This window comes from Grus americana, chromosome 1, assembly GCF_028858705.1.
Source record: "Grus americana isolate bGruAme1 chromosome 1, bGruAme1.mat, whole genome shotgun sequence".
Classification (NCBI taxonomy): Eukaryota; Metazoa; Chordata; class Aves; order Gruiformes; family Gruidae; genus Grus; species Grus americana.
The window spans coordinates 16,099,837-16,117,319 of record NC_072852.1 but is presented as its reverse complement, the minus strand read 5'-3'; the positions used below and the strand labels follow the sequence as shown (position 1 = coordinate 16,117,319).

The 17,483-nt window shown below is 35.3% G+C and overlaps 2 protein-coding genes across 6 annotated transcripts in view; one reads left to right on the top strand and one right to left on the bottom strand.

Moving 5' to 3' along the window:
• COG5 (component of oligomeric golgi complex 5) overlaps positions 1-17,483 on the top strand; it is a 189,512-nt gene that overhangs the window by 31,644 nt on the left and 140,385 nt on the right. The window lies entirely within an intron of this gene.
• Positions 3,136-9,193, bottom strand: GPR22 (G protein-coupled receptor 22). 3 transcript variants are annotated; one of them, XM_054812820.1, is made up of 4 exons: positions 9,158-9,193; positions 8,758-9,010; positions 6,686-7,740; positions 3,136-4,740 (listed from the first exon to the last, which is right to left on the bottom strand). In XM_054812820.1, the coding sequence occupies exon 4, from the start codon at positions 4,713-4,715 to the stop codon at positions 3,414-3,416; it is 1,302 nt and encodes a 433-aa protein (XP_054668795.1). In that variant the 5' UTR covers positions 4,716-4,740; positions 6,686-7,740; positions 8,758-9,010; positions 9,158-9,193; the 3' UTR covers positions 3,136-3,413. The 3 variants fall into 3 exon arrangements, with proteins under 3 accessions (XP_054668795.1, XP_054668784.1, XP_054668803.1); XM_054812809.1 differs by lacking the exon at positions 9,158-9,193 and having other exon boundaries at positions 8,758-9,151; XM_054812828.1 differs by lacking the exons at positions 6,686-7,740; positions 9,158-9,193 and having other exon boundaries at positions 8,758-9,145.

Genomic DNA, 17,483 nt, shown 5'->3' with positions numbered 1-17,483 from the left:
ATTTACACATCTGTTTCACTTGTTTGTAATATATTACTGTGTTAAGGTGTGCTTCTTGAATATTCTAATAGATACTGGCACTGTACTCCGCTTTTTTGTATTTTTAGTGTGAGCTAGCCTCATTTTACAACGTAAAATTGAATGGAAATGCATTTGAAGTTAAAAGACAACATAGTCTGATACTGGCTAAGAGTTTGGGGACAGAGAACGTGTGGAAACCGGTGGTGGTTGCTTGTGTTTCTGTGATGTATTTGCTGGAATTAATATTTTGAGAGTCCTGTACAATTCTGCTTGCCTTAGGCTGAGTGGTGTGAAATGTAATTGAACTAATGACTCACTGTGGTGAGATCATTTCTAAGAATGTAGTGGGCTTCTTATTGTACAATACTATGGCATATATTTGCCCTTTTTTCTCCAGCGATGCTGTCTATTTTTGCGTTCTGTTTTAGTCTGTCTTGTCAAGCACCCACGGCACACCTTCATATCCCTTTAAAATCTTCTTCTGTATCTGTAGGATATACAGTGTTCTTCACTAGTTACTCTTTATTTTGTCTTGTTTGTGTTTAAATCTGTCGTCTTCGTGGTACAGGTTATGCATGATTCTGTTTTACAATGACTTCTGCATGTATATAGGATTGCACATATTCTTACTTGTATTCTTCCCTGCTCTATGCAGAATTTTCTTCTGCAGACTTCAAAGTGTATTCCAACATGGAAAGTCCTTTTTTTTTTTTTTTGCTTTATTTAATGAAAGATGAAGAATAGTAAATGTAAAAATGAACTAGTTTATATTCTTAAAGGCAATCAATGACTGTGATCGACATAGGCTTTAAAACCTGACTTAATCTCTCTGACTAATTCCTAGGCTGCATTTTCTCTTTGTTATGAAGTACTGCTTCATTGAATCTGACTTCCTAATGAATGAGCTTTTAAACACTAAACGCGTAGTTCTTGCGATTTATTTAATTTTAAAAAGTAAGGTCATGTTGTCAAGAAACCTTTCAAGACTGAAAGCTTTTCTTAAATGCTTATTTCAGATAAGGACATGATGTAAGCTTATTCGTATGTTATGGTCATTATGATTTCTTTTTTTCTTCTTTTTAAATAAAATGAATAGTATTTTTTAATTGATTTAAGAATGCTTTATTGAAAGATAAGTAATCAGTTAAATCATATTATACCATTAACCCTAGAGATCCCACTTTCTCCTTCTTCTAGTGTTCAGAATACAGAGGATAACTAGGCAGAGAAAGGAAGAAGTGTTACAAAAAAAGAAAAAAACAATATTTCCTGCTTAGGTTTTTTGAGCACATTTCTTTTCAGAAGAGTTTATTCCTGACAGAATGTTTTTTTGAAGTGATAAATTTGGAGCATATGGGATTTAAAAAAAAAAAAAAGCTTCTTGCATAAAACCATTAAGTTTACTTCCCCCCTACAACCTCTCAAATAAGATGAAGGATTTCAATTCATGTAGGAAACTAGGGATAGCTTGGATAAAATCAACACTGTAAGTGGGCACAGTTGAATGCGGGTGTCATTTGGTTAGCCTTTAGAAAAAAGCCGGTGAAATTATGTTTGTATGTTACACAGTAATTTTAGATAATGAATTATCAATTAGATAATAAAACTTCTGGGTAGAATTTGAATGATTGTAAGTGGCTGGTCTTTGTGGAATATGGAGCTCCATTCTGGTAAGCTAAGGCAAGAGCCTAAGTAAACTAAGGTACATTACAAGTACTGGGGGTTTTTTAACCACAAAAACAGTTTTGGCAATACAAGTATAATTATTAATTTAATGATGTAATGGAAAATAGCTTTTTGCTCTCTTAAAACCACACTTTTGGTTTTTTATATGCAACTTCAGAAAAGTGCTTCAGAAATCCTAATTTTTTATGTAATACTTTAGTCAAACTAGCTCTCATATTCAAGGATATGTTCTGCTTTTTTTTTTTTTTAATAGAAGCCAATACTTTTTGAGAATTAGCCATTTAATTATACTGGTAGCTGGTGACACACCAAGCAGTTTATATAAAAAGACAAGTGAAATCATGCTCATTGATTTTGCAGTTTTTTGTTTTGTTTCCCCCTCCCCCCATAACTGGCAATTAATAGCCACTGTTCATTGAAATTATGATTTTTTTTTTTTTAAAGCATGGGATAGTGCAAACCACTCAACAGACTTTTGTTTGTATGAATATCTTAATTCTTCCTTACAGTGCTATGGATGATGATGACTTCCTGAGGCTTCTTGATTCTTCATTGCAGGTATAAGATGAAATAGAAAAAGAGGATGTAGAACGAAGTGTACTATGGCTGTCCATGAAATGCAGAAATAGGATGGCTAGCAGTATTGGTGATAGCTTGTGACAAAGCAGTCAGTTCAGAACTGAACATCATTGAAGGAGAAGTGAAGTCAAAATAATACAAAAGTTATTGAGGACAAGAAAATTATCTTCTACTTTAGCTGTGGCACTTGACAGCCTTATCTGTCTATGTAGATAGATGGTATGAATGCAGAATCTCTGTGTAAGAGGTCCCCATGTCACACTAGAGGTCTAGCTAAATCCCTTCAGTGTGAAAATCTAAGCCTTTGCACAGGAATGGCTTGGCTCATTGGTTATCTTTTAGTATCAAGCCCAATAACTTTCTTGTCTGTGGTTTTTGCCTTCATTTAGCCTGTCTTTCCCCCTTTATCCTTTCCACTCCTCCTGTGTAATTATTTAAAATTGTGTATTTTCTTTGTAGAAACCATAGGTCTGAGATTTGTATACACAAGACTTTTCACTTTTCTAAAAGTACTGTCAATTTTTGGACCAACATGTTTCCCCCCCCACCACCAATCAAAATTAACTGATTCTGAAGGACATCATGTAAATGGCTTTATCTACACATGCATGGTAATTGCATGCTGGAGAAATTTGAAATAAGTAGCTATCTAAATATGAGGTTAAAGGTTGTGTCCAAGTTGTAGCTGTATAGCATTCAGAATACCTCTGATCAATATTGTTTATAAATTAAATTTAAAAATACCATATCATGCGAAATGGTGAATTTGTGCTTTAGAAAAGTATTCCCGAGCGGAATTTTTTTTTAAAAATTCTTTTATATTTACAGAGAAACTGAGCCATACAAATATTTTTAAAAGTTTGCACTTCTTTAAGGCTATTTATTTTCTAAAAAAGAGGACTTGAATATTTTTGACAAATATACACATGGTGTTACGCTAACAAACGGCCATGCAACATATATCTTACATAATGAAGAAATTGAATATACAAGACTTACTCTATTTAACATATATATTGAAAATTTACAGTCTCGCCAATAGTTAAAAAAAGTTTTTCTTATTTGGCAGTATTTTTCTACAATTTGTTGAAATATTCCACTTGATGTGTTTTGGTGAATACTGAAACCTAGTCAGTGACAACCTGAGGTACTAAACATTTCTGCCTTACTTCGTTGTCTTCAAAGGTAATCTTTTTGTTCCTTTTAGGCTCTATCCATGAGTTGTGTATTACAGCGTTATTTGGCATGGGATCTGCTTCCACTATTGAAACAACTCGCTTTTTCATCTTACTTTTCAGAACTTTCTGAAACTTTTGCCTCGTGAATGCATAAAGTAGAGGGTGAAATATAGTTGTTCCATATGCCATTACTAGAAAACATAATCGCAACTTTACCAAAAGGTCACTTGGGCCCAAACATAAGATGGTGGTGTTTAAAACAGAGATGGGTGTCCAGCAGAGGAGGAATGTTGAGATAATCAAGAGGGACATTCTGAAGACTCTCTTTTGACGTTCTCGTCGCTCCCGGTGCCGTTTTACAGCTCGGCGCAGAGCAATTATGACAGACACAGAAGTCCTTACGCCAAAGACGACGTTTCTTCCTCCACTGCTGTGGGACACATCCGTAGTCTCGTGCTGAGTGGTCAAAGAAATAGTTTTTTTCTTTCTAGCTTTCTTCTTTTGTCCCGTTGTAAATCTTGTACCAATCCGAATATTTAGAGCCTGGAGTATTTTGGTGTATGTAATTAGCATTACTATAACAGTGAAGAAAAAGATTGGAATCTGAACGAGAAGGTGGTAGTACATTCCTAGCTCAGTGTGGTACTCGTTTGTACTCACGCACAAAAGTGTCTTATTTTCCCAAGTACTTGCGCTTCGAAGACTGAAAAAGTTGACTTCAATGAAAGGAATCAGGAAGGAAAAAAGTGAAATGATCCATATTGATGTCATTAATATCACAGCCCTTCCCATGGTCAGAATTCGATTGGCAGGTTTTACAGAGATGTCGTATCGGTCCAGAGTGATAGCAAAGACGTTGATTGCAGTTGAAACGCTTGCAAAGGAGACACAAGCCTCGTGGAAGCAGCAGATGAGAGCAGTGTTACTCTCCAGTGAAAGCAGAAGGATAACTATAGTTAGAGGAATACATCCCACACAAATTATTACATCAAGTACATGAAGGTTCATTGTAATTATGTTACTGACAGAATTGATTAAGTTGGATTTCATACAGTAAAGTACCAGCACGGTGAGGTTGCTGCCAAGTCCCAAAACAATTTCTAGCATCAAAAATCCAGTGAGAGAAACTTGAAAGCTTAATGGATATGACAGTGGTCGGTACATGTTGGTGTCGATGTCATCAATGGCATCTTGAACTGTAATGTTAGATTCAGACTGCATGTTGACTTCCAGAATGGGGGAGAAACACATTCTTTTGTTGCAGCTGTTTTTTCTCCTGAAAGATGAAATAAAATATGGAACTATTTGATTTCTTTTTTTAACACTTATTGTAGATAAATGCTGGGAAAGGAGGAGGGAGGAAAAGCATCCATTCTTATCAAACTCTTGATTTACTGTATTTTTAGAGCTTTGGTTGGCATGGACTCAAAAGCCCGAGGATGTAGAATAAGGTCTTTCCTTTTTAAAGGAAAGCAGGATTTGTTTAAAAAAAAAAAAAAAGTGAAAAGCTTCCACTTAGGGAGACAAGTCTTTATTTATAGTGATGTGGTTTTTACAAAGGGCCCGTTTGTTGAATAAACTATACTTGTGCATTGCCTTTGTATTGTGTTGAGGGTCATTTTAGAAGAATGTTGTTAAGTATTAACGAATTAGTACTCAAGATTATTTTAAAAAGGCTCTTGTAGAAAAAGAAAGCAATAGGAACATGGAGCACTGTTGCTTATGTGTCATAAAAAGGACACAAATTATTTATGGCAATTTAGCAGCCTCTTTCTTATGAAGAATTTGCAATAATGTTGTGGGCTGAAACTTGAAGTTCTGTAATTCAGCAGATTTTTACAGAGTTTGAAGACTTCTGTTTACTTTTAGCTTGTGTGCAGCTACATGTATGAAACTTACCACTACAACAATTTTATATAAGTATATATAATTTCAAATGCAAAACTTATTTGAGTTTGGGGGGATGGAGTTTATTATAAAAATACGACATTCTCTTTTTCTGATTTGAATATTCAATTTCTTCAAGAAATCAGTGCCTACATGGAATAGAAGAGTATTTAATTTTATTCCAGAACAGATTTAAGGGAGTAATTTTAGAAAATAATACTTTAAAAGAAAATTATCTCTTTTTTTTTTTTTTAATTGTATACAAACTGCAATGAAATCCAACAGATTTATATACATAGCATGTTTTTCTTAGGAATAAGTAGGTTCAAAAAAAAGCATTTATTGCATCTAGGAGATTTTTTTATTTTGTGGCTCATCTGCTTTGTTTTACACATGCTGATAGGTTGTAAAAGTAGCATCTGCATGTAATACCTGATGTTTGTGTTATTTATATTGTCAGCCAGCTCTTGAGTTTGTAATGAAATGAATAAATAAAAGAGAGGTTATTCAATTTCTTATTATGATACTCTAGGTTTTTGGGGTTTTTTTTAGGTAGCTTTAAATTTAAAAGGGGATGTACTTGGCATGACAATAAATTTAAATGTGGACCTTTGTTCCATTCTGAATACATTAAAAATGGATAGCACTAAGGTGAACAAAAATGAACTCTTTTTAAATGAAAGTATGAATTAAGCACACTTGGGATACAATATGCAAATGCATTTCATCTGCAGTTCTGAAAAGCCTCAATTGCACAATACTATTAATTGCAAATTGTATGATGAAAATTCTTGGTATGCTTCAACAGTTATTTCACATGTGCCTCTTCAATACAAAAGATATAAATTAGAACGTATTAGTCTCAGGTGTGAAATGAAACAAGAAATATTTCAAAAGCTTTGTTTAATTTCTAATTTAGGCAACCTCGATTAGGTTTATATTAACCCTCAGGAATACAATTTCCTCTGTGTATGCTGTCCTGGCTGCGAATGGATTTCAAGAAACCGTTCCAAATGCATTACTGGATAAATGGAGTTCTTTCGTATTAGCAAAAGCCAGGAGGAAATCAAAAGCAGATCTGCTAAAACAAATGATGATCTTAACTCTTAACATTATGCCAACTGAAATTCTGTCAAAACGGAAAACTTCAGATGTGAGAAGTCTTATGAATAGCATAAACATCCCCTCCTTGTTGCAGGGATTAGATTTCAGTTAAATAAAAGCAGAAATGTCAAGGCAGGGAGCTAATGTACCCAGTGCATCGCCTCTCTGGACAGTGCCTGTTCCCTTGCAAATGCTGAGCAGAGGTGGGGTGCATGCAACTGCTGACCTACCTGTTCTCTGTGCCTCAAGGGCCTTTCAGATCATTGCAGCAGCTTGTCAGAAATTGATACATGGTGTCACTGACAGATATTTGACATGCACTGTAACCTGGAAACCAAGTGGTAGCTGGGGTCTTATTTCATTCCTTGCAGGTTTTTTTTTTCTTTTTTTTGTTCCAGCGCTTCAGCAGCAAAAAATTCTGATTAAACATGGGGACTTCTTAATTGCCTGAGATACTTCTACAGACCAGTGCATATTCTGTGTGTCTGTTCTGAGTTTCAAGCCAGCAATAACAAATAAACCTTCTTTTAAGTGATGTTAATTTCTTTCCCCTGTTGCATTTTGTAGCAGCCTGTCTTTATTTTCCAGGTTTAAAAAAAAATAATTTCTGATCTCTGTGTTCAGAGTGTATGTAGGCATCCTTTAGTTTACGGTTGCGTATTTCTTTCTGTAATATTCCTGCTCATTACTTTTGAGTGATGGCTTAGTCAAAGAAGTTGCTATACATCATAAAATCCAGTTCATGTGCTTTGAGAGTAACCATGAGTTACCTAATTTGGTTTATTTTCATTTAAGGAGAATACATAACAGACCATAAAATTGAGAGAAAAATATCCATTAGTCATTATGACAAATAAGTTATTTAATGAGTAGTATAGAAAAAGCTTGGTTAAACCCTTATTCAGCTTGCTGGTGAAGTATGCATATTCTCCTTTTGGGAATTCATGTTTCATTGTTTCTTCATGCATCAGTAGTTTCCACAATTCTGGTTTTAAATTATAAATCCCTCTTTAAGAAATGCTCACCATTTTAAGAATCAATCATTGCACTCTTCTTTTAATAAAATCTGAGCAGATGTGTTAGTCTTCCATGTATATTGTTGAAGTGTCGTGCACGTAAATGGTAATACAAGTGTGTTCCATGTTTTGTTTCTAATTCCTTTATGTCTTAAGAATACATTTTAGTGATGCATCCTGCTGCTTGTAGGTCATACAGCTAGAAAGATACCCGGTCAACTGCATTCTTCATATTGTCAGTTGTAAAACTGATTTAGTTGCTGCATGCCCTTGTGAAGGGGAGGAAAAAAAAGGTTAAAAGTAGGGCTTATAATTTCCAAATAAAGTAATGCAAGAATATATTTTCTAATATCACTTATTTCATGAATAAAAGATCTCTAAAAATGGATCTTATAGATTACCTAGAAAATCAGTTAGTGTGCTCACTATTTGCTAGTAAAACCATGTCATTCTTCTGTCAATTTACATGAATTTAGTTTTTTGGACAAGTTTCCTGTTCTCCAAATAGTGCAGGTTACAAAAAAACCCCAACTAGAAGCAATAACTGTTGGATGTAGAGCATCTGTGACTAGAGCTAGAAAATGTAGTTTTAGAGCTCTTGTGAGCAGGTAGTTTATACATGCAACTCTCTTGTCTTCTGATAAGAAATTGAGCAGAATCAATGAGCTTTATAGGAAATATGGTTTTGTTTAATTTGCGCCCTGTTGTATTTCCTTTCTTGAAATAAATGTTTAGCAAATCTGTGTTTTTAATAAACAGCTTGAATGTACAGATTAATGAAAGAAATAAGTTTAAAAAAAAAAACAACCCAACAAAAAAGGGGAATTTCTTGAGCAATCAGAGATTAGTCATATTAGCCAACCTTCAGAAAGCAATAAGTATACACTAATTACGGACTATCTGATCTTGCAAAGAGTAACTGAATAAATCTGTAATGTATTTAACTGCCAATATTTGGAAAGACTGCTGAGGGAGGAAAAAAATATTCCCGGTTGCATTATGTGATTTCTTTCCCCAGTACTGTATTAGCTTAAACTGTACTGTCTTTATGTTGTACGAACAAAACAGGTTCTTAATATTCTACAAGACTTTCATACAAAATAACATTTTTCTACCATTGTGTTTTTAACGGGGAGGGGGAAATAGCATTGGAATATTTCCTGGTCTCAAATATAACAAGATACTAGCGCTTAATGTAAGTTGAATCTGATCTCTTCCCTTTTTTCTCCGATTTTTTTTGTTAAATGTTGCTTATTCTGCATACCATAATAAGGAACAGATCTTACCTCCACTAAAGATTTGATAAATTCTCGATGCAGGTGAAGCAGTTCCAGGTTGGAGGGATTCATTTTGTTCACTTGTTAGCAGAGTAGAAGGGAAAGAGGGTAACAAGCATATCTTCAAAAAATGACCTTAATGAAAATTTGTGCCTGTACTGTGCCATTGTTTCAGCATACTGCTAATGTATACAACTGCTTTAGTTCTGGTTTACAGGCTGCTGCAGTCTCCCACTCTTCCTACTGTAGAATCAATAAGCATCTGAAAATACATAATGAAAGTAATTTAACATACTGAAGGCTTCTTGTCTCCAGAGACACCACTGAGATTGAAGCTTTCTAAAAAAGAAAAGCAGTGCTTCTGAGAGGAAAGCTTGCGATGGGCAGCTTTTGCAGAATGACAGCCTACCTTGTCGCTTCTCCTCACTGCAGAGAGATGCAGTGCATTCACTAATTGTGATTGGTCAGTGATGTTGGGCTTCAGTTGTGCTTCATATAGGGGATTGATGCCCCCCTCCCCCCCATTTATATAAGGATTCTTTTCTAAAAGGACTAAATTTACAAATGATTTATGAATTCTGGAATATATTAAGGCTATGCCAGTTTTATTTTTACCTTTTCACTCTTTACTTTGTGTACGCTGGAAACCACATGACACTGAAAAAAACCTGGGATTAAACGTTTATTACTTAAAAAGCTTCCAACAATCTATATTTGAATTTGCCTACTTTCCATTTGTGGGGGTTTTTTGGGGTTTTTTTTTTTTTGGTCCTAAGAACATCTCTGAAATAAAACTGCCTCTTTGAGCCATGCTGAATTTCACCTGATATGTTTATATGCAAGTGAACACTTAGGTCTTGTCCTAAATAAATTATATTCAGGACAAGTTGGTACCCGCAAGTATATTAGGAAAAATTGTATTAGGATTCAGAGAGATTATTCAGACCCTTAAAATGGGTTAATAATTCAGTTTAATTAATGAATCGGAAAAGAATGATTTTTATGATCCATCACCATGTACAATGTATGTGTAGTAGTGTAGGTTGTTAAATTTTGTTGAAACGTTAACTTCTATAAAAAATCTTGTATGTTCCACGTGAATTTTGCTAGAGACTTCACAGGTTTTTGTAAGGATGTCTTGCATGATGTTCTTGACCTTCACTTTGCAAGGGGCAGGGCAGTCTTCATTTTCGCTTTTTTGTTTGGTAACTTATTTCTGAATCACAGCCACTGTGAATCACAACCACTTAATGAGGAGTAAGAGAAGTGTAGCACAATATCTGTTTTAATTAGTACCAATGCTGAAATAAACCTTGCAAATAAACTCAGAATACAGCCCAAAATAATATTTTTTTTAAAATTGGTTTGCTGAAGCAAGTAATTTAAGAATATCTGAGTATAAGATGTTCTGCTGGTAGTTTTTAATCTCAAATAAGTGTAGGGTGTGGAGCTTTTTCTTTTTTTATTTTTTTTCTTCTTGATTTTAAAGATTTTTAATTTTTTTTTTTTTGTTTTAAAGTTTGGTAAAGTATTAAATGTTAAAGCATGGGTCTTACATAAGCAGCTGAATTAAGATGGCAGTTTTGGTCAAATTTTAATGGAGTCCTCTGTTTTTAAGTTGTTAATACAATTATAAAATGCAATCGTGTAACTCAGATGTCTGCATTTCTTCTCTTTGCTGTTTTCTCTCAGACAGCCATCCAATATATTATTTATCTTTAGGTAACAGCATACTTTATTTATTTTTTAAAATGGCTACGTATTCGTCTAGCATGCTTCCTATTCCGTGCTCTTTTATATTCAGAAAATACCTAAATAAAGATTGCAGAAACTTTGAACAAAGCTCAGTCGGTACCAGCTGGCTATGCTGAGAGGCAACTGTTGGAGCTCTTTGAGCTGTCTCTGTGTCGTCTGCCTCCCAAGAGCTTCAAACCAGCGATACCAGCATAGCTCTTAACGGTGACGTGATAAAGAGGATTCCTGAAATGAAAGCATAAATACTAATATATTAAAGAGATTTACTTGCTTCACTTTCAGTATGACTTAGGATAAGTAGGGAAGCCTGTCTAAATTTAAATAGATGAATCTTCATCTCCCTTTCTAATTCTTCAGTGTGTGCCAGAACAAAGATGGAGATATTGGATGAGCTGTACTGTTAGAAAGAAAAAGATGTATACACGGAGGAAGATTGTAACAGGATTTTGGATAGAGGGTGGATATGTGGTTCCACCGCAGGCAAAAGGGTCACAAAAGACTTCCTATATTACAGGAAGCGATAATGGCAAAAGTTTTATCTGCAAAAAGTGTTTGAGAGGAATGATAAGGAACTGAGTTGTGAACATATCAAGCTTAAGTTTTCTGGAGAGAGAATCAGGAGAAGCAGCAGTACCATATGGAGGCAATCAGGAGTAGGTGGATGGATAGACATGCTTACAAGCCATTGCTGTGCAGATGCTAGTTAAGATGGTGTGAACAGATGACATCATTCTCAAAGGGTAGATCAGGAAGAGTGGGCAAAAAGAGCCTTGTGCAGACACCCAGCATAGACAGAAAAAAGTGCTGTTCTTATACCTGTTTCTATATCAGTACAGAATGGAAGAGAAAGGATTTGACTGGTATTTTGGGTTTTAGGGGCGTGAAAAGTGAGATGGAAGGGTAATGAGAGGGTAGAAATATCGGGAAACAGCAGGAGTCTTAATCCAGGGGATTGGTGATGAAGGGTTTTAGGACTGAGAATGGCAACACAAGGGAGGGGGAGACCCAGAATGTGACAGAGAATAGAGATGTGAAGGGCTGAGGCTGCTGGGTCTGATGTGGGGAGAAAATAAATGCTTACTTCCCTTGTTCTCTGCATTATTCTTTTTCAGTTTCTATGATTATCTCCCCTGAATGCTTCAACAGTGCTTTCTGTTTCTTTCTTTGGGCTGCACGACTTGTTTCCTAGTTTGAATCTTGCTGCTCATTTAGTGGCTATTTAGAATTTTGCTGCTTCTGGGTCTAAAAATGTCATCTGTTCTCATATTTGCAAGAGACTTGGGCTCCTAACTCATACAAAATTTTCAGTGACACATAATCTTTTTAGAGCTTAAGTCACTTTTGAAAATGAATATTGGGTGATTTTGGACATCTTGCCCTTGGATTGTTCTTCAGCATTATTTATGTGGTGCACCTGCAGAATTCCAGCTGGGTAGGTCCTCCTGTACTTTACACTTACCTACACTGGGCAGTGTGATGCCCAGTTCCAGAGTAGCTCTTCTGGATAGTTTATTGTTTATATCTGTTCTAGCAATGTGTGATCCATAACTAAAATGTGTTTCTGACCTCATTGCATCTTAGTTTCCTCAATAGTCTGTTGCAAAGAACTTTGTAAGACTGTTGTTGAAAATCCAGTAACTTTTATAGTATAAAGGAAAATAAAGAGTGGATAATAGCATTTTGTGTTTGGGAGTTGTACTGACGTGCCCTTGTTATGCTGGATTTGTCAAGGTGCTCTGTTTTACCCAATACTGAAATTATGGCTTGCTGGCCTGGATCATGCTGCAGAGTGATGTTATGTTGTGTTATGTTATGTTTTATGTTATATTATATACTGACTCCCATCCTGTACGCAAGTTCTAGTTGTAAAGGGTTTTGTTGTTGTTTAAGAGTGATATGGTGAATAGATGACAAAAACTCTGGTAGAATTTGTGTGTAAGTACCATTCTGACTCTGATGGTAATGCAGTCTTTTCTTTCTTTTGACACAAGTACTTTATTCTCGTTTCATTCATCTGTTGAGAACAGTTCTAAGACTGTTACTCCTTTTCTGTAGTAAAGACTGACATCCACAAAATTAATTTTCCATTCACTGTCCTATTCTTCATGTTTATTTTCTTTTCTCCCTGATTATTGATTGCCATACAGCTTTCTTTGTTTTCTTATTGTTATAATGACTTATTTAGGTTGGGTTTTGGGGTCTTTTTTTGCATTTCTAGCTTCCATTTTTCCCTTGCTGGAAAACATTCCTACACATGGGACACTGTTGATCTCAGTTTCTCCAGTTTAGAATTACTTCCATGGATTTAAAAAAATTTGGATTTTCTAGCTTAGTTATATATCATTTCATTGTGCTTCCTCTTGTATTTGCAAAGATGTACACCTTTGGAAGCAGCACAAAGACAAGTATTTTTAAATAGATAGAAAATATATTTAAACCGTATATAAAATATTATAATGTTATATATCTATTACATTTTTATATAGTTTTATATATATCCATTTTCAAGATGCAGAGTTAATGTTAGCATAGCAGCTTGAGTACGGAAAAATTACCTACTTATGCTACGAAATAAGAATGTCTTGGAAGACTCATTTGGTTTTGTGTAATTATTAGGCATAGGTTATTTGTTCAGTAGAATTACATGTTAGTTCAACTATTGACCTTTTTGGCACTGGAAGTTCCTGTACTCATAAGGAAATGCGTAAGTTACAGAATGCCCTTTAGCAATTAATATTGAAACTGTATCTTGTTTTAGTTTTGCGCAATGAGATGATACCAAAGAAAAATTACAGAACCGGTGCTGGTTATCACTCATATATAGAGAAGGTGTCCTTTTCATATCATAACAGTACATTTGGTTTAGTGATGTAGCTAAATCATGATCCTGGTGCATTATTGCACAATTATTTAAGCATTTTAGTAAAAAAGAAAAAAAAAAGGAATATTGGTTATCCTCAGGAGAGAACTATGGCTGGTAAATTTAATATTAATTTGAATAATGTCATCCTGACTTCAGCTTTTCTCCATGGAAGTGGTTTGTCCTCTAGTATAAACATTCACAATGAATGGTGCTGTATCTTGTAGTACTTATTGGCAAAATTTAAAAAAGTGTAAATTTCAAGAAAATTTTTCAATTTTGTTTAAAAATTGCAATATTGCTGTGAATTTAGTTTCTCCTTCATTAAAATTGTACTTTGAGTACTCTGGGAATTTGAGAGATTTCTGCTTTTATAAAATAATCTTAGTTGTAAGTTCGCAATTGCTACTGAATTTTAGTGAGGGTTTTCATTATTAGGGAGAGGCTTTTGGACTTCTGACATCATATCTTTTGTATTGCTTCAAACACACGAAGGAAAAAGCCACCTGCTCGCATTGTTTAAGCTTGTGAAAGTGTGCCTGAAAGAATGTTGATTCCGTAAGTCGGAAAGAGTTTAACACGATAGCTGAACAGTGCTGAAGCTGGAGTGCTGACACTGTGTGGCTGTAGAATGAGGAAATAGTGCCTTCTGGTTTAAAGTCCCAGGTGGTTGCTTACCTTGCTTTCATCAAAATATTTTGTACATTGGAAGAAATTTTCAATGTTATTCCCCGCTGCATGGGTTGCTGCGTTGCCTAGCATCCCCAAGTCCTAGCTAGGTGCATGGCAGAATGGCATCAATATAAACATTTCAGTAAGCTTTCTGTCTGGCTTATTACAGTGAATTGGGTTCAGAGGCAGCTGAACAGAACACACAGGGTTTAAACTTTAGGATCTGGTTCAGGATTCTCCATCAGATACCCTCAATGCTGTGGAAGCCATGCCTGGCAAAGTATGCGAGGCGGGCAGCAGTAGGAGCAGTGCCAGCTACCCTGTTACAATCTCCTGATGAAGGAGTTTTGTTACACACCTTCCTGCTGTAATATCCTTTAAGTGGAATTGCTAATTTAAAACAAAACAAGAAAACAAGATTTTCTCTAGAGTTGTTTATTTGACAGAGATCTTGGATAGACTTTGTTTCTGGTCATTTTAAAATAGGAAGGCAATATGACTTTATCTTAATTAAGACAATGTTCACATGGCATGCCTAGTAGCAAGCATTCTTCTAGCTGAAATTAAGAGAGTAAAGTCTTATGATCTTAATTGCCCTGTAAGTAAAGTAAACATGAATAGGTATCACAACAGAAATCATGTCCCTTGATCACCCACAGTGTAAGGGTTACCACCAGGCTGAGTTCGTACCTTGCAGTCTTGCTCAGTTGCCCTCTTGGTTGATTTGGTTTGGAAGCCCTAAAAAAGCACGTGAAAAGGATCTAGTAGGCTTATGAGCTTTAAAATCGAAGTTCAGCGATCACACGCAGTAACTCTGCATGTTTCCATGTAACTGCAGTGACAGCAGCATACTTTGCCTTCTTCAGACAACAAAATAAAGTCTATGGGCAGTAGTTAGATTGCCCCTCTGAGTTGTGAATGACTGCTGCAAGTGGGTAAAACCATCCATCAGGCCTCTGCGTTCAGTTCAAAGATAGGCAGTCATTAACACCAATCTGACAGTGGTGATATTCCTCACATTAAGTTCTCAGAATCTGAAAAATTGTATGAAGTACGATGTGTTTTTTTTAAAAGATAAAGTACTCTGTCTTCCCCTCTTTGCCACCTTAGTTCTTGAGTTATTATTTTTACAAAGTTGTTCAGGGAAACTGATGGAAAATCTGTTTACATAGTGCCATAAAAAGATGTGCGAGAGAAGTTTAAAAGTAATAAGCTATAATGATAAATGCATAATAGTAAGGAAATTAAACTAAGCTAGTGCAGTGTGCTGGATTCACCATTTCCTCTGCTAAAAAGAATATTCATTTGATTGATGTGCATGTTGATCTAAATTTAGATTTGTGTTGGTATCATCTTCCATTTATTTTCTTTCTTCCTCTGTGGTTTGGGTGCACGTTTCCATCGTTTGTATCTGTAATATAGTTTAATTTCTTGTTATTGATTGTTGAAAAATATTTCTCACTTTCTTAAGAGAATAAATGAAATAGAAATATAACACCCTTGATATTTTCTGTTTTTTTTTTAAAGACATACATATTGTAGCTCTAGAGTCTAAAATAAATACCTAAACTGTGTTTAAAATGCATGCATATGCATGTATATGAAGAACTAATTTTATCTATGAAGCTTTCAAATATCATGGATTTTTGTGCCTAAGCCATAGTTTCATTTTTTCCATCTCCTAAAGTATTTTTAACCTCACTGCATAACTGTTGAATTTGAAATCACTTATTGTAGTACTGAAGCAAACCAGAGCTTGTTTGAAAAATGCTTTGATTTGTTGTTTTTTGGGGGAAGACTGAGAGCAGTAGTGTCATTGGTATGTCTGAGGAAGGGAATACTGTTTTGCTTTGTATATGGCTGATGCCTGGAAGTGGCTTTGCAGTCATTAGGCTTGAAGCCTAGGTTTTATTTCACTAACAAAATCTTGAGAAATTGAAAGTGGTTGGTGGAGATATTTTTGTTACATCGATGGCTGATGAGCAAATACATGTTTAGGGAGAAAAAACTTGTCAAATTTCTCAGCAGCCTTCACTGATGATCTACTTAATAAATTAAAATGCATAGGTAGAACGAGTTGCAGTGATAGGAGCTATAAAGTATAGTTGGAGTGGGAAAGAGGAAGATTGTTATTTGCATTATTTACAGTACCTTTCAAAGTGAGAAACTTCAATATTACTAGGTAGGTTAGCAACTCTGCAAATTGATACCTATGGTTAGGAGCTCCTGGAAGAAATGTGGAAGACAGAGTATAGCAACTGCTACAACCTATCAACAGGAAAACCATGTGAGTTATTACATACTGACTCTGCCCGTTACGGTGCTGTCTTTCTAAAAGAGAAATTGCAGTTCTGATACAAGGAGAGGTCTTTTCCAGTCCTTGTTCTTTCCATAGTAGATACAGTGCCCAGTGAGAAATTACTCCCCCTGAGAGACAGCTGAATATGGAGGGGAACATTATTTCTCTTATTAATCAAGCAAATTAGTTTTAATGTGAGGAAAGAATGGAAGGAAAGGAGAACCTGCCCTTTGAAAGTGGTTGCTATTTTAAGTCTGCTGGTGGTTGGGTTGGAAATGTTTTTCTTTAAGGTTGTTTTATGTTGTAATACCTTTTCTGTTGTTTTGCTCTCAGAGGAGAAAGAAAAACTCAGCCAGCCCTTCCCGTTCCCCCCAGGGTAACTTTTTCATATATTCTTTTTCATATATTCTTTGGAAATGTATTATGTTCACCACCATCAAAAATTTCTAGGTGTCTGCCTGTTTATTGGGTGCTTGATAATACCCTGTTAACACTCCCACTCTAAAATCTTTAAGCTGGCATTATCACAATAATCGATATGTACGGTGGTCTAGGGTAGAATATTTCAACAAGAATTTTCCAGTGGTGTTTGAATACATCTGTATGTAAGGACTATATGGCTCTTTGGATTGTCAGTTAAATGCGTACCTTGATGAATATTACAGGCTGTGACGATAGCAAGTACTTAATACAGTTTGTGAGAGTATAAAAGCTGCTCTTGGTAATCCTGAAGCCTGTAGGCAAAGCAGCTATTACAGTGTACTTCAGGGCAATAAAGGTTGATATTAGTCACAGAAATTTTAGTTTGTATTCAGTACTCTTAATCTAACGCAAACTTATATGGACAGTTAGAGATAATGTGGATTAACACTTCAACTAAGGATTTTAGCTGCTTGTGCGATGTCCGTGACCACAATATCTGAGCATCCTGTATCTGCTTCATAGTTTCTCTTCACATTATTCTGTTTTGTAGAAAAATGGTTTGGTTACACGCTAGAAGCCTAGGGCAGATCTGGAAAGCCTGTCATGAATCTGTCCAGTCTCTATAATGCAAGACTAATTTCTTTTTGAAAAATGTGAGGACTATATAAATTCTCCACATTTATTCTCTTTGCAGGTCTTTAAGCACAGATTTTTTTATGTCTAACT